The sequence below is a fragment of the Oncorhynchus tshawytscha genome, linkage group LG01 (genome assembly GCF_018296145.1).
Source record: "Oncorhynchus tshawytscha isolate Ot180627B linkage group LG01, Otsh_v2.0, whole genome shotgun sequence".
NCBI lineage: Eukaryota > Metazoa > Chordata > Actinopteri > Salmoniformes > Salmonidae > Oncorhynchus > Oncorhynchus tshawytscha.
Window position 1 is genome coordinate 94,318,768 of NC_056429.1, and position 24,625 is coordinate 94,343,392.

Sequence of the window (24,625 nt, forward strand, 5' to 3'; positions counted from 1 at the left end):
GAATGGCTGTAAGGGGCCATATATAGCATGTCACATGGTGTCTCCCGCAGAAAATCTCGCGTAAAATACTGAGGTAGCCATTTTTCCAATCGCTTCTTATGAGACACCAATTGCCTCGACGCATATATTATTGAATATATATGTTAAAAACACCTTGAGGATGGATCCTAAACAAGGTTTGCCGTGTTTCTGTCGATATTATGGAGCAAATTTTGAAAAAGTTTGGCGTTATAGTTTTAGCATTTTCCGGTTGATTTCTCAGCCAAGCATGATGAAGAAACGGGAGCTATTTCGCCTACAAAAATAATATTTTGGGAAAAAAGGAACATTTGCTATCTAACTGGGAGTCTCCTGAGTGAAAGCATCTGAAGTTCTTCAAAGGTAAATGATTTAATTTGGTTGCTTTTCTTATTTTCATGAAAATGTTGCCTGCTGCCAGCAGAGCTAGCATAGCATTATGCCATGATAAACTTACATAAATGCTTGTCTAGCGTTGGCTGTAACGCACATTTTGAAAATCTGAGATGACAGTATTGTTAACAAAAGGCTAAGCTTGTGTTTGAATATATTTATTTCATTTCATTTGCGATTTTCATGAATAGGAAAAGTTTATAGGGGTATTTATGTCCGCTGCGTTATGCTAATGCATTTGAGGCTAAGATTACGCTCCCGGATACGGGTTTGCTCGTCGCAAGAGGTTAATGAACCATAAACAATTCATGAACATGCACCTGTGGAAAGGACTCTGAAAAACACCAAAAGAAAGATGCCCAGGGTCCCTGCTCATCTGCGTGAACGTGCCTTAGGCATGCTGCAAGGAGGCATGAGGACTGCAGATGTGGCAAGGGCAATAAATTGCAATGTCCGTACTGTGAGACACCTAGGACAGCGATACAGGATGGACAGCCGATTGTCCTCACAGTGGCAGACCACGTGTAACATCACCTGCATAGGATTGGTACATCAGAACATCACACCTCCGGGACAGGTACAGGATAGCAACAACTGCCTGAGTTGCACCAGGAACACACAATCCCTCCATCAGTGCTCAGACTGTCCACAATAGGCTTGCAGGCCTGTTGTAAGGCAGGTCCTCACCAGACATCACCGGCAACAACGTTGCCTATGGGCACAAATCCACTGTCGCTGGACCAGACAGGACTGGCAAAAAGTGCTCTTCACTGACGAGTCGCGATTTTGTCTCACAAGGGGTGATGGTCGGACTTGCATTTATCATCGAATGAATGAACGTTACACCGAGGCCTGTACTCTGGAGCGGGATTGATTTGGAGATGGAGGGTCCGTCATGGTCTTTGGCGGTGTGTTACAGCATCATCGGACTGAGCTTGTTGTCATTGCAGGCAATCTCAACGATGTGTGTTACAGGAAGACATCCTCCTTCCTTATGTGGTACCCTTCCTGCAGGCTCATCCTGACATGACCCTCCAGCATGACACAATGCCATCAGCCAAACTGCTCATTCTGTGTGTGATTTCCGGCAAGACAGGAATGTCAATGTTCTGCCATGGCCAGTGAAGAGCCCGGATCTCAATCCCATTGAGCACGTCTGGGACCTGTTGGATCAGAGGGTGAGTGTTAGGGCCAGGGCCATTCTCCCCTGAAATATCCGGGAACTTGCTGGTGCCTTGGTGGAAGAGTGGGCTAACATCTCACAGCAAGATCTGGCAAATCTGGTGCAGTCCATGAGGAGGAGACAAACTAAAGTACTTAATGCAGCTGGTGACCACAACAGATTCTGACTGTTACTTTTGATTTTAACCCCCCTTTTGTTCAGGGACACATTATTCCATTTCTGTTAGTCACATGCCTGCGGAACTTGTTCAGTTTATGTCTCAGTTGTTGAATCTTATGTTCATACAAATATTTACACATGTTAAGTTTGCTAAAAAATGAACACAATTTACAGCGAGAGTACGTTTCTTTTTTTTGCTGAGATTATGTATATATATATTTTTGTGTGTATCCCCTACGGAATTGTGCGTACCCCAGTTTGGGAATACCTGCTCTAAAACAACAGTGTCGAGATGGAATTTGTATTTGTGGTCCTGGTGACTGGACCTTTTTTGGAAAACCAATATTTTTGTTTTACTGAGATTTACTGACAGGGCCTAGGTCTGGCAGAATCTGTTCAGAAGATCTAGGTACTGCTATAGGCCCTCCTTGTTTGGTGACAGAAGCACCAGGTGTTATGTCCGTCGTCAGAATGACACCAAAGCACAGCGTGGAAAGTGTACATCTTTCTTTATTTTTTGATGAACACCAACAAAACAACAAAAAATAAAGGAACCTAACGTTCTGCAGGCAACCTAGTAACTGTGCAAATACAAGATCCCCCAAACTCAGGTGGAAAACAGGCTGCCTAAGTATGATTCCCAATCAGAGACAATGATAGACAGCTGCCTTTGACTGGGAACCATACCCGGCCAACAAAGAAATGGAAAACTAGAATGCCCATCCAAATCACACCCTGACCTAACCAAATAGAGAAATAAACAGGCTCTCTAAGGTCAGGGCGTGATGCCAGATCATCAGTTAACACTAGACTTTTGACTTCAGATTCTAGTAGTGTGTGGCCAGTTGCGGCAGACTGTTCTAGTGCCCTCACCAACTCATTGACATATGTGGAAGAGGGTGGGGCTCAATCTGCATCCCTGTCTCACCCCACGGCCCTGTGGAAGGAAATGTGTGTTTTTTGCTAATTTTAACCGCACACTTGTTGTTGGTGTACATGGATTTTATAATGTTGTATGTTTTCCCCCCAACTCCACTTTCCATCAATTTGTATAGCAGACCCTCATGCCAAATTGAGTCAAAGCATTTTTTTTTAAATCAACAAAGCATGATAAGTCTTTGCCTTTGTTTTGGTTTGTTTGTTTGTTAACTAGGGTGTTTATGGTGAATACGTGGTCTGTTGCACGGTAATTTTGTAAAAAGCCAATTTGACATTTGCTCAGTACATTGTTTTCACTGAGGAAATGTATAAGTCTGCTGTATTTATGCTGCAGTAGCTTATGTGTCGGGGGGCTAGGGTCAGTTTGTTATATCTGGAGTACTTCTCCTGTCCTATTCGGTGTCCTGTGTGAATTTAAGTGTGCTCTCTCTAATTCTCTCTTTCTTTCTTTCTTTCTCTCTCTCTCTCTCTCTCTCGGAGGACCATGCCTCAGGACTACCTGACATGATGACTCCTTGCTGTCCCCAGTCCACCTGGCTGTGCTGCTGCTCCAGTTTCAACTGTTCTGCCTTATTATTGGGCCATGCTGGACATTTATGAACATTTGAATATCTTGGCTATGTTCTGTTATAATCTCCACCCGGCACAGCCAGAAGAGGACTGGCCACCCCACATAGCCTGGTTCCTCTCTAGGTTTCTTCCTAGGTTATGGCCTTTCTAGGGAGTTTTTCCTAGCCACCGTGCTTCTACACCTGCATTGCTTGCTGTTTGGGGTTTTAGGCTGGGTTTCTGTACAACACTTTGAGATATCAGCTGATGTACGAAGGGCTATATAAATAAATGTGATTTGATTTGTTAATGATAATGCAGAGGATTTTCCCAAGGTAGTTATTAGTTGATGATTCTAAAATGTGTATTTGATCAAGTACAGTGGGACAAAAAGTATTTAGTCAGCCACCAATTGTGCAAGTTCTCCCCCTTAAAAAGATGAGAGAGGCCTGTAATTTTCATCATAGGTACACTTCAACTATGACAGACAAAATGAGATTTTTTTTCTCCAGAAAATCACATTGTAGGATTTTTAATGAATTTATTTGCAAATTATAGTGGAAAATAAGTATTTGGTCACCTACAAACAAGCAAGATTTCTGGCTCTCACAGACCTGTAACTTCTTCTTTAAGAGGCTTCTCTGTCCTCCACTCGTTACCTGTATTAATGGCACCTGTTTGAACTTGTTATCAGTATAAAAGACACCTGTCCACAACCTCAAACAGTCACACTCCAAACTCCACTATGGCCAAGACCAAAGAGCTGTCAAAGGACACCAGGAACAAAATTGTAGACCTGCACCAGGCTGGGAAGACTGAATCTGCAATAGGTAAGCAGCTTGGTTTGAAGAAATCAATTGTGGGAGCAATTATTAGGAAATGGAAGACATACAAGACCACTGATAATCTCCCTCGATCTGGGGCTCCCCACAAGATCTCACCCCGTGGGGTCAAAATGATCACAAGAACGGTGAGCAAAATCCCAGAACCACACAGGGGGACCTAGTGAATGACCTGCAGAGAGCTGGGACCAAAGTAACAAAGCCTACCATTAGTAACACACTACGCCGCCAGGGACTCCTGCAGTGCCAGACTTGTCCCCTGCTTAAGCCAGTACATGTCCAGGCCCGTCTGAAGTTTTCTAGAGAGCATTTGGATGATCCAGAAGAAGATTGGGAGAATGTCCTATGGTCAGATGAAACCAAAATATAACTTTTTGGTAAAAACTCAACTCGTCGTGTTTGGAGGTCAAAGAATGCTGAGTTGCATCCAAAGAACACCATACCTACTGTGAAGCATGGGGTGGAAACATCAAGCTTTGGGGCTGTTTTTCTGCAAAGGGACCAGGACACTGATCCGTGTAAAGGAAAGAATGAATGGGGCCATGTATCGTGAGATTTGAGTGAAAACCTCCTTCCTTCAGCAAGGGCATTGAAGATGAAACGTGGCTGGGTCTTTCAGCATGACAATGATCCCAAACACACCGCTCGCAACGAAGGACTGGCTTCGTAAGAAGCATTTCAAGGTCCTGGAGTGGCCTAGCCAGTCTCAGATCTCAACCCCATAGAAAATCTTTGGAGGGAGGTGAAAGTCCGTGTTGCCCAGCAACAGCCCCAAAACATCACTTTTCTAGAGGAGATCTGCATGGAGGAATGGGCCAAAATTCCAGCAACAGTGTGTGAAAACCTTGTGAAGACTTACAGAAAACGTTTGACCTCTGTCATTGCCAACAAAGGGTATATAACAAAGTATTGAGATAAACTTTTGTTATTGACCAAATACTGATTTTCCACCATAATTTGCAAATAAATTCATTAAAATCCTACAATGTGATTTTCTGGATTTTTCTATTTCTCATTTTGTCTGTCATAGTTGAAGTGTACCTATGATGAAAATTACAGGCCTTTTTTGCCCCACTGTATATGTTTTTGCTGTTTGTCCTTTGTTATATGGCCAAAAATATTTGAGAAGTGGTTTACCCATCTATCTCCATTTTGGATATATAAATGCTCATGTTATTGTTTGTTTAGGGTTTCCAATATTCCCAGAAGTGGTTAGAGTCTGGATTATTCAATTACATTGAGCTGATTTCTGAGGTGCTGTTCTTTCCTTTTCCACAGTGATTTTCTGTATTGTTTTAGTGATTCACCATAGTGATGGCATAAACTCGGGTTTTCTGGTTCTCTATATTTTATTCGGATAGGTTTCTCAATTTCATTCTCAGGATTTTGCATTCTTTATCAAACCATTTGTCATTGTTGTTAACTTTCTTCTGTTTTCTGTTTTACATTATTAGATTTGACAGGGAAGCATTCAGGTGCGAGTTTGTCCCCCTTTTTGCTGAGAGTGTCAGGTTCTTGTCCGGTTCTTGCATTAAGGTCGCCACAGGCTAGAACATGTCCCTGGCCCTGGAAATGAAGAAGCTGTCTTCATTAAAGTATGGGGATTCTAGTGGGGGATATAGGTAGCACACAGGAGGACATTTTTCTCTGTTATCCTTTCCTTTTGAAAATCTAGCCAAATGTAAAATGTTCCTGTTTTGATTAATATAATAGAGTGGGTTAGGTCTGCTCTATACCAAATTAGCATACACCTTAGTCCCTTCCCTGTTTCACACCTGGTAGTTTGGTGGATGGGACCACCAGCTCTCTGTAACCTAGAGGGCAACCAGTGGGTCCGTCTCCTTGTACCATGTTTCTTGTAGGATGACAATGTCTGTATTTACGATTACTTTGGTGAAGTCCAGGTTCCTGCTCTTTAGTCCAACGGCAGATGACCTCAGGCTTTAGATATTCTCTCTCTCATTCTCTCTCCCGCTCTCGCTTTCTTTCCTCTCTTTCCTCTACCTCTCTCTCTCTATGTCCTCTCCTTCCTTCACCTCTCTCTCTCTGTTTCATCTACCTCTCTATCTCTCATTATATTTCCTCTCTTTCCTCCACCTCTCTATCTCTCTGTTTCCTCTCTATCTCCATTTTTAAACATGTATTTTTTATGTGTATTTTAACATGTGTATTTGTGAGTGTGTATTTGTGTATAGGGCCCTGTTTTCTATCACCATTTCATCTTGCCACATTAATGATATCATATCCACCATTTCATCTTGCCATAGTAATGATAACTTATCCACCATTTCATCTTGCCACAGTAATGATATCTTATCAACCATTTCATCTTGCCACAGTAATTATATCTTATCAACCATTTCATCTTGCCACAGTAATGATATCTTATCAACCATTTCATCTTGCCACAGTAATGATATCTTATCAACCATTTCATCTTGCCACAGTAATTATATCTTATCAACCATTTCATCTTGCCACAGTAATGATATCTTATCAACCATTTCATCTTGCCACAGTAATGATATCTTATCAACCATTTCATCTTGCCACAGTAATTATATCTTATCAACCATTTCATCTTGCCACAGTAATGATATCTTATCCACCATTTCATCTTGCCACAGTAATGATATCTTATCAACCATTTCATCTTGCCACAGTAATTATATCTTATCAACCATTTCATCTTGCCACAGTAATGATATCTTATCAACCATTTCATCTTGCCACAGTAATGATATCTTATCAACCATTTCATCTTGCCACAGTAATTATATATTATCAACCATTTCGTCTTGCCACAGTAATTATATCTTATCAACCATTTCATCTTCCCACAGTAATTATATATTATCAACCATTTCATCTTGCCACAGTAATTATATCTTATCAACCATTTCATCTTGCCACAGTAATTATATCTTATCAACCATTTCATCTTGCCACAGTAATTATATATTATCCACCATTTCATCTTGCCACAGTAATTATATATTATCAACCATTTCATCTTGCCACAGTAATTATATCTTATCAACCATTTCATCTTGCCACACTAATTATATATTATCAACCATTTCATCTTGCCACAGTAATTATATCTTATTTTTTTTATTTTTATTTTTTATTTCACCTTTATTTAACCAGGTAGGCTAGTTGAGAACAAGTTCTCATTTGCAACTGCGACCTGGCCAAGATAAAGCATAGCAGTGTGAGCAGACAACACAGAGTTACACATGGAATAAACAATTAACAAGTCAATAACACAGTAGAAAACAAAGAGGGGAGTCTATATACAATGTGTGCAAAAGGCATGAGGAGGTAGGCGAATAATTACAATTTTGCAGATTAACACTGGAGTGATAAATGATCAGATGGTCATGTACAGGTAGAGATATTGGTGTGCAAAAGAGCAAGTAAATAAATAAAAACAGTATGGGGATGAGGTAGGTGAAAATGGGTGGGCTATTTACCAATAGACTATGTACAGCAGCAGCGATCGGTTAGCTGCTCAGATAGCTGATGTTTGAAGTTGGTGAGGGAGATAAAAGTCTCCAACTTCAGCGATTTTTGCAATTCGTTCCAGTCACAGGCAGCAGAGTACTGGAACCAAAGGCGGCCAAATGAGGTGTTGGCTTTAGGGATGATCAGTGAGATACACCTGCTGGAGCGCGTGCTACGGATGGGTGTTGCCATCGTGACCAGTGAACTGAGATATTATCAACCATTTCATCTTGCCACAGTAATTATATATTATCAACCATTGCATCTTAACCAATTAATTGGTTAAGATGTGTGTGTAATGTTTTTATGTCAGCACAGGTTGGATAATTGTTAATTGTAGGCTCCTCACACTAATTTACCTAATGAGTTACAGGTATTTGTGGGAGAGAGTCAAAGGTAAGCATATATGTACATATATTTATCTTTCTCCCTCTAGCTCCCTCTCAATCTTTCCCTCTCTCTTTCCATCCTCATCCCCAACATACAGATTTAGTATTCTTATGTCGTTGTTTGCCTTCTTGGAGTTGGTAACTTTCAACACTGCTATTAAACAGTCCAACTGACAGGCTCCTCCTTCAGTACCAAGCAGCCCAGAACTGAAGCAGAAGCAGGGATGTGGTCTTACACACACGCACACACACACACACACAAATAGAGACACACAGACACACACACAAATAGAGACACACAGACACACACATACATAGACACACACACAGAGACACACACACACATATACAAATGCACAGAGACACAAACACACACACAGACACACACACACACACACACACACACACACAAGCAAGGAGGTGGTCATTCCTCTCTCTTCTCTGACAAAGCATCCCAAATCTGCAGCATGTGTAATGAATGGCTTAAAACCCTTCTCTTTTAAGGCAGCCTTTGATGTCAAATATATTCACATTTCTTTCTGACACCCTCCGCCCCCTTCTCCACCACCATTAAATCCACCACTACTTTGTTGAACCCTTTCGACAAACAAGACATACCTACACTACAGAAACCTTTCAACAAACCAGACATCCCTACTCTATATAGACCTTTCAACACTCCAGACATCCCTACTCTATATAGACCTTTCAACACTCCAGACATCCCTACTCTATATAGACCTTTCAACACTCCAGACATCCCTACTCTATATAGACCTTTCAACACTCCAGACATCCCTACTCTATATAGACCTTTCAACACTCCAGACATCCCTACTCTATATAGACCTTTCAACACTCCAGACATCCCTACTCTATATAGACCTTTCAACACTCCAGACATCCCTACTCTATATAGACCTTTCAACACTCCAGACATCCCTACTCTATATAGACCTTTCAACACTCCAGACATCCCTACTCTATATAGACCTTTCAACACTCCAGACATCCCTACTCTATATAGACCTTTCAACACTCCAGACATCCCTACTCTATATAGACCTTTCAACACTCCAGACATCCCTACTCTATATAGACCTTTCAACACTCCAGACATCCCTACTCTATATAGACCTTTCAACACTCCAGACATCCCTACTCTATATAGACCTTTCAACACTCCAGACATCCCTACTCTATATAGACCTTTCAACACTCCAGACATCCCTACTCTATATAGACCTTTCAACAAACCAGACACCCCTACTCTATATAGACCTTTCAACAAACCAGACACCCCTACTCTATATAGACCTTTCAACAAACCAGACATCCCTACTCTACATAGACCTTTCAACAAACCAGACACCCCTACTCTATATAGACCTTTCAACAAACCAGACACCCCTACTCTATATAGACCTTTCAACAAACCAGACATCCCTACTCTATATAGACCTTTCAACAAACCAGACATCCCTACTCTATATAGACCTTTCAACAAACCAGACATCCCTACTCTACATAGACCTTTCAACAAACCAGACATCCCTACTCTACATAGACCTTTCAACAAACCAGACACCCCTACTCTACATAGACCTTTCAACAAACCAGACATCCCTACTCTACATATACCTTTCAACAAACCAGACACCCCTACTCTACATAGACCTTTCAACACACAAGACACCCCTACTCTACATAGACCTTTCAACAAACCAGACATCCCTACTCTACATAGACCTTTCAACAAACCAGACATCCCTACTCTACATAGACCTTTCAACAAACCAGACACCCCTACTCTACATAGACCTTTCAACACACAAGACACCCCTACTCTACATAGACCTTTCAACAAACCAGACACCCCTAATCTACATAGACCTTTCAACAAACCAGACACCCCTACTCTACATAGACCTTTCAACACAAGACATCCCTAATCTACATAGACCTTTCAACACACAAGACATCCCTACTCTACATAGACCTTTCAACACACAAGACATCCCTACTCTACATAGACCTTTCAACACACAAGACATCCCTACTCTACATAGACCTTTCAACACACAAGACACCCCTACTCTACATAGACCTTTCAACACACAAGACATCCCTAATCTACATAGACCTTTCAACAAACCAGACACCCCTACTCTACATAGACCTTTCAACAAACCAGACATCCCTAATCTACATAGACCTTTCAACAAACCAGACACCCCTACTCTACATAGACCTTTCAACAAACCAGACATCCCTAATCTACATAGACCTGGTTTGTTTCAATGGTTTGTTTCAACAAACCAGACATCCCTACTCTACATAGACCTTTCAACAAACCAGACACCCCTACTCTACATAGACCTTTCAACAAACCAGACACCCCTAATCTACATAGACCTTTCAACAAACCAGACATCCCTACTCTACATAGACCTTTCAACAAACCAGACATCCCTACTCTACATAGACCTTTCAACAAACCAGACACCCCTACTCTACATAGACCTTTCAACAAACCAGACATCCCTACTCTACATTGACCTTTCAACAAACCAGACACCCCTACTCTACATAGACCTTTCAACAAACCAGACATCCCTACTCTACATAGACCTTTCAACAAACCAGACACCCCTACTCTACATAGACCTTTCAACAAACCAGACATCCCTACTCTACATAGACCTTTCAACAAACCAGACACCCCTACTCTACATAGACCTTTCAACACACAAGACATCCCTAATCTACATAGACCTTTCAACACACAAGACACCCCTACTCTACATAGACCTTTCAACACACAAGACATCCCTAATCTACATAGACCTTTCAACACACAAGACACCCCTACTCTACATAGACCTTTCAACACACAAGACATCCCTACTCTATATAGACCTTTCAACAAACCAGACATGCCTACTCTACATAGACCTTTCAACAAACCAGACATCCCTACTCTACATTGACCTTTCAACAAACCAGACATCCCTAATCTACATAGACCTTTCAACAAACCAGACATCCCTACTCTACATTGACCTTTCAACAAACCAGACATCCCTAATCTATATAGACCTTTCAACAAACCAGACATCCCTAATCTACATAGACCTTTCAACAAACCAGACATGCCTACTCTACATAGACCTTTCAACAAACCAGACACCCCTACTCTACATAGACCTTTCAACAAACCAGACACCCCTACTCTACATAGACCTTTCAACACACAAGACACCCCTACTCTACATAGACCTTTCAACACACAAGACATCCCTAATCTACATAGACCTTTCAACAAACCAGACATCCCTACTCTACATAGACCTTTCAACACACAAGACACCCCTACTCTACATAGACCTTTCAACACACAAGACATCCCTACTCTACATAGACCTTTCAACACACAAGACACCCCTACTCTACATAGACCTTTCAACACACAAGACACCCCTACTCTACATAGACCTTTCAACACACAAGACATCCCTAATCTACATAGACCTTTCAACAAACCAGACACCCCTACTCTACATAGACCTTTCAACACACAAGACACCCCTACTCTACATAGACCTTTCAACACACAAGACACCCCTACTCTACATAGACCTTTCAACACACAAGACATCCCTACTCTACATAGACCTTTCAACAAACCAGACATCCCTACTCTACATTGACCTTTCAACAAACCAGACATCCCTACTCTACATAGACCTTTCAACAAACCAGACATCCCTACTCTACATAGACCTTTCAACAAACCAGACACCCCTACTCTACATAGACCTTTCAACAAACCAGACATCCCTACTCTACATAGACCTTTCAACAAACCAGACACCCCTACTCTACATAGACCTTTCAACACACAAGACACCCCTACTCTACATAGACCTTTCAACAAACCAGACATCCCTACTCTACATAGACCTTTCAACAAACCAGACATCCCTACTCTACATAGACCTTTCAACAAACCAGACACCCCTACTCTACATAGACCTTTCAACACACAAGACACCCCTACTCTACATAGACCTTTCAACAAACCAGACACCCCTAATCTACATAGACCTTTCAACAAACCAGACACCCCTACTCTACATAGACCTTTCAACACACAAGACATCCCTAATCTACATAGACCTTTCAACACACAAGACATCCCTACTCTACATAGACCTTTCAACACACAAGACATCCCTACTCTACATAGACCTTTCAACACACAAGACATCCCTACTCTACATAGACCTTTCAACACACAAGACATCCCTAATCTACATAGACCTTTCAACAAACCAGACACCCCTACTCTACATAGACCTTTCAACACACAAGACATCCCTAATCTACATAGACCTTTCAACAAACCAGACACCCCTACTCTACATAGACCTTTCAACACACAAGACATCCCTACTCTACATAGACCTTTCAACAAACCAGACACCCCTACTCTACATAGACCTTTCAACAAACCAGACATCCCTAATCTACATAGACCTTTCAACAAACCAGACACCCCTACTCTACATAGACCTTTCAACAAACCAGACATCCCTAATCTACATAGAGCTGGTTTGTTTCAATGGTTTGTTTCAACAAACCAGACATCCCTACTCTACATAGACCTTTCAACAAACCAGACACCCCTACTCTACATAGACCTTTCAACAAACCAGACACCCCTAATCTATATAGACCTTTCAACAAACCAGACATCCCTACTCTACATAGACCTTTCAACAAACCAGACATCCCTACTCTACATAGACCTTTCAACAAACCAGACACCCCTACTCTACATAGACCTTTCAACAAACCAGACATCCCTACTCTACATTGACCTTTCAACAAACCAGACACCCCTACTCTACATAGACCTTTCAACAAACCAGACATCCCTACTCTACATAGACCTTTCAACAAACCAGACACCCCTACTCTACATAGACCTTTCAACAAACCAGACATCCCTACTCTACATAGACCTTTCAACAAACCAGACATCCCTACTCTACATAGACCTTTCAACACACAAGACACCCCTACTCTACATAGACCTTTCAACACACAAGACATCCCTAATCTACATAGACCTTTCAACACACAAGACACCCCTACTCTACATAGACCTTTCAACACACAAGACATCCCTAATCTACATAGACCTTTCAACACACAAGACACCCCTACTCTACATAGACCTTTCAACACACAAGACATCCCTAATCTACATAGACCTTTCAACACACAAGACACCCCTACTCTACATAGACCTTTCAACACACAAGACATCCCTACTCTATATAGACCTTTCAACAAACCAGACATGCCTACTCTACATAGACCTTTCAACAAACCAGACATCCCTACTCTACATTGACCTTTCAACAAACCAGACATCCCTAATCTACATAGACCTTTCAACAAACCAGACATCCCTACTCTACATTGACCTTTCAACAAACCAGACATCCCTAATCTATATAGACCTTTCAACAAACCAGACATCCCTAATCTACATAGACCTTTCAACAAACCAGACATGCCTACTCTACATAGACCTTTCAACAAACCAGACACCCCTACTCTACATAGACCTTTCAACAAACCAGACACCCCTACTCTACATAGACCTTTCAACACACAAGACACCCCTACTCTACATAGACCTTTCAACACACAAGACATCCCTAATCTACATAGACCTTTCAACAAACCAGACACCCCTACTCTACATAGACCTTTCAACACACAAGACACCCCTACTCTACATAGACCTTTCAACACACAAGACACCCCTACTCTACATAGACCTTTCAACACACAAGACATCCCTAATCTACATAGACCTTTCAACAAACCAGACACCCCTACTCTACATAGACCTTTCAACACACAAGACACCCCTACTCTACATAGACCTTTCAACACACAAGACACCCCTACTCTACATAGACCTTTCAACACACAAGACATCCCTAATCTACATAGACCTTTCAACACACAAGACAACCCTACTCTACATAGACCTTTCAACACACAAGACATCCCTACTCTATATAGACCTTTCAACAAACCAGACATGCCTACTCTACATAGACCTTTCAACACACAAGACACCCCTACTCTACATAGACCTTTCAACACACAAGACATCCCTACTCTATACAGACCTTTCAACAAACCAAACATCCCTACTCTACATTGACCTTTCAACAAACCAGACATCCCTACTCTACATAGACCTTTCAACAAACCAGACATCCCTACTCTACATAGACCTTTCAACACTCCAGACATCCCTACTCTATATAGACCTTTCAACAAACCAGACATGCCTACTCTACATTGACCTTTCAACAAACCAGACATCCCTACTCTACATAGACCTTTCAACAAACCAGACACCCCTACTCTACATAGACCTTTCAACACACAAGACACCCCTACTCTACATAGACCTTTCAACAAACCAGACACCCCTACTCTATATAGACCTTTCAACACTCCAGACATCCCTACTCTATATAGACCTTTCAACAAACCAGACATGCCTACTCTACATAGACCTTTCAACAAACCAGACATCCCTACTCTATATAGACCTTTCAACAAACCAGACATCCCTACTCTACATAGACCTTTCAACAAACAAGACATCCCTAATCTACATAGACCTTTCAACACACAAGACATCCCTACTCTACATAGACCTTTCAACAAACCAGACATCCCTACTCTATATAGACCTTTCAACAAACCAGACATCCCTACTCTATATAGACCTTTCAACAAACCAGACATGCCTACTCTACATAGACCTTTCAACAAACCAGACATCCCTACTCTACATAGACCTTTCAACAAACCAGACATCCCTACTCTACATAGACCTTTCAACAAACCAGACATCCCTACTCTACATATACCTTTCAACAAACCAGACACCCCTACTCTACATAGACCTTTCAACACACAAGACAGCCCTACTCTACATAGACCTTTCAACAAACCAGACATCCCTACTCTACATAGACCTTTCAACAAACCAGACATCCCTACTCTACATAGACCTTTCAACAAACCAGACACCCCTACTCTACATAGACCTTTCAACACACAAGACACCCCTACTCTACATAGACCTTTCAACAAACCAGACACCCCTAATCTACATAGACCTTTCAACAAACCAGACACCCCTACTCTACATAGACCTTTCAACACAAGACATCCCTAATCTACATAGACCTTTCAACACACAAGACATCCCTACTCTACATAGACCTTTCAACACACAAGACATCCCTACTCTACATAGACCTTTCAACACACAAGACATCCCTACTCTACATAGACCTTTCAACACACAAGACACCCCTACTCTACATAGACCTTTCAACACACAAGACATCCCTAATCTACATAGACCTTTCAACAAACCAGACACCCCTACTCTACATAGACCTTTCAACAAACCAGACATCCCTAATCTACATAGACCTTTCAACAAACCAGACACCCCTACTCTACATAGACCTTTCAACAAACCAGACATCCCTAATCTACATAGACCTGGTTTGTTTCAATGGTTTGTTTCAACAAACCAGACATCCCTACTCTACATAGACCTTTCAACAAACCAGACACCCCTACTCTACATAGACCTTTCAACAAACCAGACACCCCTAATCTACATAGACCTTTCAACAAACCAGACATCCCTACTCTACATAGACCTTTCAACAAACCAGACATCCCTACTCTACATAGACCTTTCAACAAACCAGACACCCCTACTCTACATAGACCTTTCAACAAACCAGACATCCCTACTCTACATTGACCTTTCAACAAACCAGACACCCCTACTCTACATAGACCTTTCAACAAACCAGACATCCCTACTCTACATAGACCTTTCAACAAACCAGACACCCCTACTCTACATAGACCTTTCAACAAACCAGACATCCCTACTCTACATAGACCTTTCAACAAACCAGACACCCCTACTCTACATAGACCTTTCAACAAACCAGACATCCCTACTCTACATAGACCTTTCAACAAACCAGACATCCCTACTCTACATAGACCTTTCAACACACAAGACACCCCTACTCTACATAGACCTTTCAACACACAAGACATCCCTAATCTACATAGACCTTTCAACACACAAGACACCCCTACTCTACATAGACCTTTCAACACAGAAGACATCCTAATCTACATAGACCTTTCAACACACAAGACACCCCTACTCTACATAGACCTTTCAACACAGAAGACATCCCTAATCTACATAGACCTTTCAACACACAAGACACCCCTACTCTACATAGACCTTTCAACACACAAGACATCCCTACTCTATATAGACCTTTCAACAAACCAGACATGCCTACTCTACATAGACCTTTCAACAAACCAGACATCCCTACTCTACATTGACCTTTCAACAAACCAGACATCCCTAATCTACATAGACCTTTCAACAAACCAGACATCCCTACTCTACATTGACCTTTCAACAAACCAGACATCCCTAATCTATATAGACCTTTCAACAAACCAGACATCCCTAATCTACATAGACCTTTCAACAAACCAGACATGCCTACTCTACATAGACCTTTCAACAAACCAGACACCCCTACTCTACATAGACCTTTCAACAAACCAGACACCCCTACTCTACATAGACCTTTCAACACACAAGACACCCCTACTCTACATAGACCTTTCAACACACAAGACATCCCTAATCTACATAGACCTTTCAACAAACCAGACATCCCTACTCTACATAGACCTTTCAACACACAAGACACCCCTACTCTACATAGACCTTTCAACACACAAGACATCCCTACTCTACATAGACCTTTCAACACACAAGACACCCCTACTCTACATAGACCTTTCAACACACAAGACACCCCTACTCTACATAGACCTTTCAACACACAAGACATCCCTAATCTACATAGACCTTTCAACAAACCAGACACCCCTACTCTACATAGACCTTTCAACACACAAGACACCCCTACTCTACATAGACCTTTCAACACACAAGACACCCCTACTCTACATAGACCTTTCAACACACAAGACATCCCTACTCTACATAGACCTTTCAACAAACCAGACATCCCTACTCTACATTGACCTTTCAACAAACCAGACACCCCTACTCTACATAGACCTTTCAACAAACCAGACATCCCTAATCTACATAGACCTTTCAACAAACCAGACACCCCTACTCTACATAGACCTTTCAACAAACCAGACATCCCTAATCTACATAGAGCTGGTTTGTTTCAATGGTTTGTTTCAACAAACCAGACATCCCTACTCTACATAGACCTTTCAACAAACCAGACACCCCTACTCTACATAGACCTTTCAACAAACCAGACACCCCTAATCTACATAGACCTTTCAACAAACCAGACATCCCTACTCTACATAGACCTTTCAACAAACCAGACATCCCTACTCTACATAGACCTTTCAACAAACCAGACACCCCTACTCTACATAGACCTTTCAACAAACCAGACATCCCTACTCTACATTGACCTTTCAACAAACCAGACACCCCTACTCTACATAGACCTTTCAACAAACCAGACATCCCTACTCTACATAGACCTTTCAACAAACCAGACACCCCTACTCTACATAGACCTTTCAACAAACCAGACATCCCTACTCTACATAGACCTTTCAACAAACCAGACATCCCTACTCTACATAGACCTTTCAACAAACCAGACATCCCTAATCTACATAGACCTTTCAACACACAAGACACCCCTACTCTACATAGACCTTTCAACACACAAGACATCCCTAATCTACATAGACCTTTCAACACACAAGACACCCCTACTCTACATAGACCTTTCAACACAGAAGACATCCCTAATCTACATAGACCTTTCAACACACAAGACACCCCTACTCTACATAGACCTTTCAACACAGAAGACATCCCTAATCTACATAGACCTTTCAACACACAAGACATCCCTACTCTATATAGACCTTTCAACAAACCAGACATGCCTACTCTACATAGACCTTTCAACAAACCAGACATCCCTACTCTACATTGACCTTTCAACAAACCAGACATCCCTAATCTACATAGACCTTTCAACAAACCAGACATCCCTACTCTACATTGACCTTTCAACAAACCAGACATCCCTAATCTATATAGACCTTTCAACAAACCAGACATCCCTAATCTACATAGACCTTTCAACAAACCAGACATGCCTACTCTACATAGACCTTTCAACAAACCAGACACCCCTACTCTACATAGACCTTTCAACAAACCAGACACCCCTACTCTACATAGACCTTTCAACACACAAGACACCCCTACTCTACATAGACCTTTCAACACACAAGACATCCCTAATCTACATAGACCTTTCAACAAACCAGACATCCCTACTCTACATAGACCTTTCAACACACAAGACACCCCTACTCTACATAGACCTTTCAACACACAAGACATCCCTACTCTACATAGACCTTTCAACACACAAGACACCCCTACTCTACATAGACCTTTCAACACACAAGACACCCCTACTCTACATAGACCTTTCAACACACAAGACATCCCTAATCTACATAGACCTTTCAACAAACCAGACACCCCTACTCTACATAGACCTTTCAACACACAAGACATCCCTACTCTACATAGACCTTTCAACACACAAGACACCCCTACTCTACATAGACCTTTCAACAAACCAGACATCCCTACTCTACATAGACCTTTCAACACACAAGACACCCCTACTCTACATAGACCTTTCAACAAACCAGACATCCCTACTCTACATAGACCTTTCAACACACAAGACATCCCTACTCTACATAGACCTTTCAACAAACCAGACATCCCTACTCTACATAGACCTTTCAACAAACCAGACACCCCTACTCTACATAGACCTTTCAACAAACCAGACATCCCTACTCTACATAGACCTTTCAACAAACCAGACACCCCTACTCTACATAGACCTTTCAACAAACCAGACATCCCTACTCTACATAGACCTTTCAACAAACCAGACATCCCTACTCTACATAGACCTTTCAACACACAAGACACCCCTACTCTACATAGACCTTTCAACACACAAGACATCCCTAATCTACATAGACCTTTCAACACACAAGACACCCCTACTCTACATAGACCTTTCAACACACAAGACATCCCTAATCTACATAGACCTTTCAACACACAAGACACCCCTACTCTACATAGACCTTTCAACACACAAGACATCCCTAATCTACATAGACCTTTCAACACACAAGACACCCCTACTCTACATAGACCTTTCAACACACAAGACATCCCTACTCTATATAGACCTTTCAACAAACCAGACATGCCTACTCTACATAGACCTTTCAACAAACCAGACATCCCTACTCTACATTGACCTTTCAACAAACCAGACATCCCTAATCTACATAGACCTTTCAACAAACCAGACATCCCTACTCTACATTGACCTTTCAACAAACCAGACATCCCTAATCTATATAGACCTTTCAACAAACCAGACATCCCTAATCTACATAGACCTTTCAACAAACCAGACATGCCTACTCTACATAGACCTTTCAACAAACCAGACACCCCTACTCTACATAGACCTTTCAACAAACCAGACACCCCTACTCTACATAGACCTTTCAACACACAAGACACCCCTACTCTACATAGACCTTTCAACACACAAGACATCCCTAATCTACATAGACCTTTCAACAAACCAGACACCCCTACTCTACATAGACCTTTCAACACACAAGACACCCCTACTCTACATAGACCTTTCAACACACAAGACACCCCTACTCTACATAGACCTTTCAACACACAAGACATCCCTAATCTACATAGACCTTTCAACAAACCAGACACCCCTACTCTACATAGACCTTTCAACACACAAGACACCCCTACTCTACATAGACCTTTCAACACACAAGACACCCCTACTCTACATAGACCTTTCAACACACAAGACATCCCTAATCTACATAGACCTTTCAACACACAAGACAACCCTACTTACATAGACCTTTCAACACACAAGACATCCCTACTCTATATAGACCTTTCAACAAACCAGACATGCCTACTCTACATAGACCTTTCAACACACAAGACACCCCTACTCTACATAGACCTTTCAACACACAAGACATCCCTACTCTATACAGACCTTTCAACAAACCAAACATCCCTACTCTACATTGACCTTTCAACAAACCAGACATCCCTACTCTACATAGACCTTTCAACAAACCAGACATCCCTACTCTACATAGACCTTTCAACACTCCAGACATCCCTACTCTATATAGACCTTTCAACAAACCAGACATGCCTACTCTACATTGACCTTTCAACAAACCAGACATCCCTACTCTACATAGACCTTTCAACAAACCAGACACCCCTACTCTACATAGACCTTTCAACACACAAGACACCCCTACTCTACATAGACCTTTCAACAAACCAGACACCCCTACTCTATATAGACCTTTCAACACTCCAGACATCCCTACTCTATATAGACCTTTCAACAAACCAGACATGCCTACTCTACATAGACCTTTCAACAAACCAGACATCCCTACTCTATATAGACCTTTCAACAAACCAGACATCCCTACTCTACATAGACCTTTCAACAAACAAGACATCCCTAATCTACATAGACCTTTCAACACACAAGACATCCCTACTCTACATAGACCTTTCAACACACAAGACATCCCTACTCTACATAGACCTTTCAACACACAAGACATCCCTACTCTACATAGACCTTTCAACACACAAGACATCCTAATCTACATAGACCTTTCAACAAACCAGACACCCCTACTCTACATAGACCTTTCAACACACAAGACATCCCTAATCTACATAGACCTTTCAACAAACCAGACACCCCTACTCTACATAGACCTTTCAACACACAAGACATCCCTACTCTACATAGACCTTTCAACAAACCAGACACCCCTACTCTACATAGACCTTTCAACAAACCAGACATCCCTAATCTACATAGACCTTTCAACAAACCAGACACCCCTACTCTACATAGACCTTTCAACAAACCAGACATCCCTAATCTACATAGAGCTGGTTTGTTTCAATGGTTTGTTTCAACAAACCAGACATCCCTACTCTACATAGACCTTTCAACAAACCAGACACCCCTACTCTACATAGACCTTTCAACAAACCAGACACCCCTAATCTACATAGACCTTTCAACAAACCAGACATCCCTACTCTACATAGACCTTTCAACAAACCAGACATCCCTACTCTACATAGACCTTTCAACAAACCAGACACCCCTACTCTACATAGACCTTTCAACAAACCAGACATCCCTACTCTACATTGACCTTTCAACAAACCAGACACCCCTACTCTACATAGACCTTTCAACAAACCAGACATCCCTACTCTACATAGACCTTTCAACAAACCAGACACCCCTACTCTACATAGACCTTTCAACAAACCAGACATCCCTACTCTACATAGACCTTTCAACAAACCAGACATCCCTACTCTACATAGACCTTTCAACAAACCAGACATCCCTAATCTACATAGACCTTTCAACACACAAGACACCCCTACTCTACATAGACCTTTCAACACACAATACATCCCTAATCTACATAGACCTTTCAACACACAAGACACCCCTACTCTACATAGACCTTTCAACACACAAGACATCCCTACTCTACATAGACCTTTCAACACACAAGACACCCCTACTCTACATAGACCTTTCAACAAACCAGACATCCCTACTCTACATAGACCTTTCAACACACAAGACACCCCTACTCTACATAGACCTTTCAACAAACCAGACATCCCTACTCTACATAGACCTTTCAACACACAAGACATCCCTACTCTACATAGACCTTTCAACAAACCAGACATCCCTACTCTACATAGACCTTTCAACAAACCAGACACCCCTACTCTACATAGACCTTTCAACAAACCAGACATCCCTACTCTACATAGACCTTTCAACAAACCAGACACCCCTACTCTACATAGACCTTTCAACAAACCAGACATCCCTACTCTACATAGACCTTTCAACAAACCAGACATCCCTACTCTACATAGACCTTTCAACACACAAGACACCCCTACTCTACATAGACCTTTCAACACACAAGACATCCCTAATCTACATAGACCTTTCAACACACAAGACACCCCTACTCTACATAGACCTTTCAACACACAAGACATCCCTAATCTACATAGACCTTTCAACACACAAGACACCCCTACTCTACATAGACCTTTCAACACACAAGACATCCCTAATCTACATAGACCTTTCAACACACAAGACACCCCTACTCTACATAGACCTTTCAACACACAAGACACCCCTACTCTACATAGACCTTTCAACACACAAGACACCCCTACTCTACATAGACCTTTCAACACACAAGACATCCCTAATCTACATAGACCTTTCAACAAACCAGACACCCCTACTCTACATAGACCTTTCAACACACAAGACACCCCTACTCTACATAGACCTTTCAACACACAAGACACCCCTACTCTACATAGACCTTTCAACACACAAGACATCCCTAATCTACATAGACCTTTCAACACACAAGACAACCCTACTCTACATAGACCTTTCAACACACAAGACATCCCTACTCTATATAGACCTTTCAACAAACCAGACATGCCTACTCTACATAGACCTTTCAACACACAAGACACCCCTACTCTACATAGACCTTTCAACACACAAGACATCCCTACTCTATACAGACCTTTCAACAAACCAAACATCCCTACTCTACATTGACCTTTCAACAAACCAGACATCCCTACTCTACATAGACCTTTCAACAAACCAGACATCCCTACTCTACATAGACCTTTCAACACTCCAGACATCCCTACTCTATATAGACCTTTCAACAAACCAGACATGCCTACTCTACATTGACCTTTCAACAAACCAGACATCCCTACTCTACATAGACCTTTCAACAAACCAGACACCCCTACTCTACATAGACCTTTCAACACACAAGACACCCCTACTCTACATAGACCTTTCAACAAACCAGACACCCCTACTCTATATAGACCTTTCAACACTCCAGACATCCCTACTCTATATAGACCTTTCAACAAACCAGACATGCCTACTCTACATAGACCTTTCAACAAACCAGACATCCCTACTCTATATAGACCTTTCAACAAACCAGACATCCCTACTCTATATAGACCTTTCAACAAACCAGACATGCCTACTCTACATAGACCTTTCAACAAACCAGACATCCCTACTCTATATATACCTTTCAACAAACCAGACATCCCTACTCTATATAGACCTTTCAACAAACCAGACATCCCTACTCTACATAGACGTTTCAACACAAACCATACTTTATCTATACCCAATATTCTCCATGTCAGAACTGTGTAAACAATCTTGATCTTGATCTCAATCTGTATCTCAAACAAACAATTTAAACAAGGGATGTGTCTAACCTCTCTCACTGGAGTAACAACACTCTGTATCAATACCCATTCATCAAAACCAGAAAGAGATCAAATATGGATGGATGTCTTACCCCTCTCACAGGAGCGGCCCAGGTATCCCGTCCCCGAGCAGTCACAGACGTAACGGTTCCATCCCTCCCGACAGACCCCGTTATTCTGGCAGGGATTTGACAGGCACTGCTTGGGCGGTTCTTTAGAACAGGATGGTTTGACCCCTGCAGCCTTCTGAACCTCGGCCATGCGGCGGACATCTTTACTCTGGCCATCGATGAACAGGTCCCGGATGCAGCCCACGTAGCCATAGTTTAGGAGAGCTGTCCAGACCTGGAGACACGTGAAATAAAACTGGTGACTGGGGAGCTGCTTATTTCAGATCACTACTACCATCCACTACCATTGTGCCCTTGAGCAAGGCATAATTAACCTCTAAGCTGCTACAGGTTCGCTACTCTCTGGTTGATTACGTGTGTGTGTGTGTGTGTGTGTGTGTGTGTGTGTGTGTGTGTGTGTGTGTGTGTGTGTGTGCGTTGTACCTCTGTAGGGAAGACCATGCCTAGTTTATTCTCTGGTAGTCCTCCAAGGTACAGGTTATCATCCAGATCAAGGATCTCACTCTCTCCTGGGGCTGTGTAGGCCTGGCGCTGTGTGTTGATGGAGATGGTACCTGGGTGGAGACAGGAGGAGTGTTGAAGTTTACCACTTGGCATGGTTGATTTGTTATTATAGATTTATCCTGAATGTAATACGCACATCCATCAATCCATCAATAAAGCATTTCAAGGTAAAGTCTACAGTTGTTGTATTCATCGCATGTGGCAAATACAGTTTGATTTGAAACAACTATTCATATATTGTATGCCATTCAAATGTCAATGGAATGGAATGAAACCGTACTACAGCTTCACAAGCACCACTG

The 24,625-nt window shown here is 41.8% G+C and overlaps 1 protein-coding gene across 3 annotated transcripts in view; it reads right to left on the minus strand.

Annotated features, from left to right (window-relative positions):
- The window catches only part of LOC112260173 (neurexin-1a), a 495,882-nt gene extending 471,512 nt beyond the window's left edge, over positions 1-24,370 (minus strand). For all 3 annotated transcript variants that reach the window (XM_042327452.1, XM_042327447.1, XM_042327443.1), the window contains exons 1-2: positions 24,243-24,370; positions 23,781-24,033 (exon numbers count right to left, since the gene is read on the minus strand). In XM_042327452.1, the coding sequence (XP_042183386.1) occupies positions 23,781-24,033; positions 24,243-24,260 (271 nt within the window). In that variant the 5' untranslated portion in view covers positions 24,261-24,370. The remainder of the gene's footprint in view (positions 1-23,780; positions 24,034-24,242) is intronic.
- Positions 24,371-24,625: the final 255 nt, after the last annotated feature.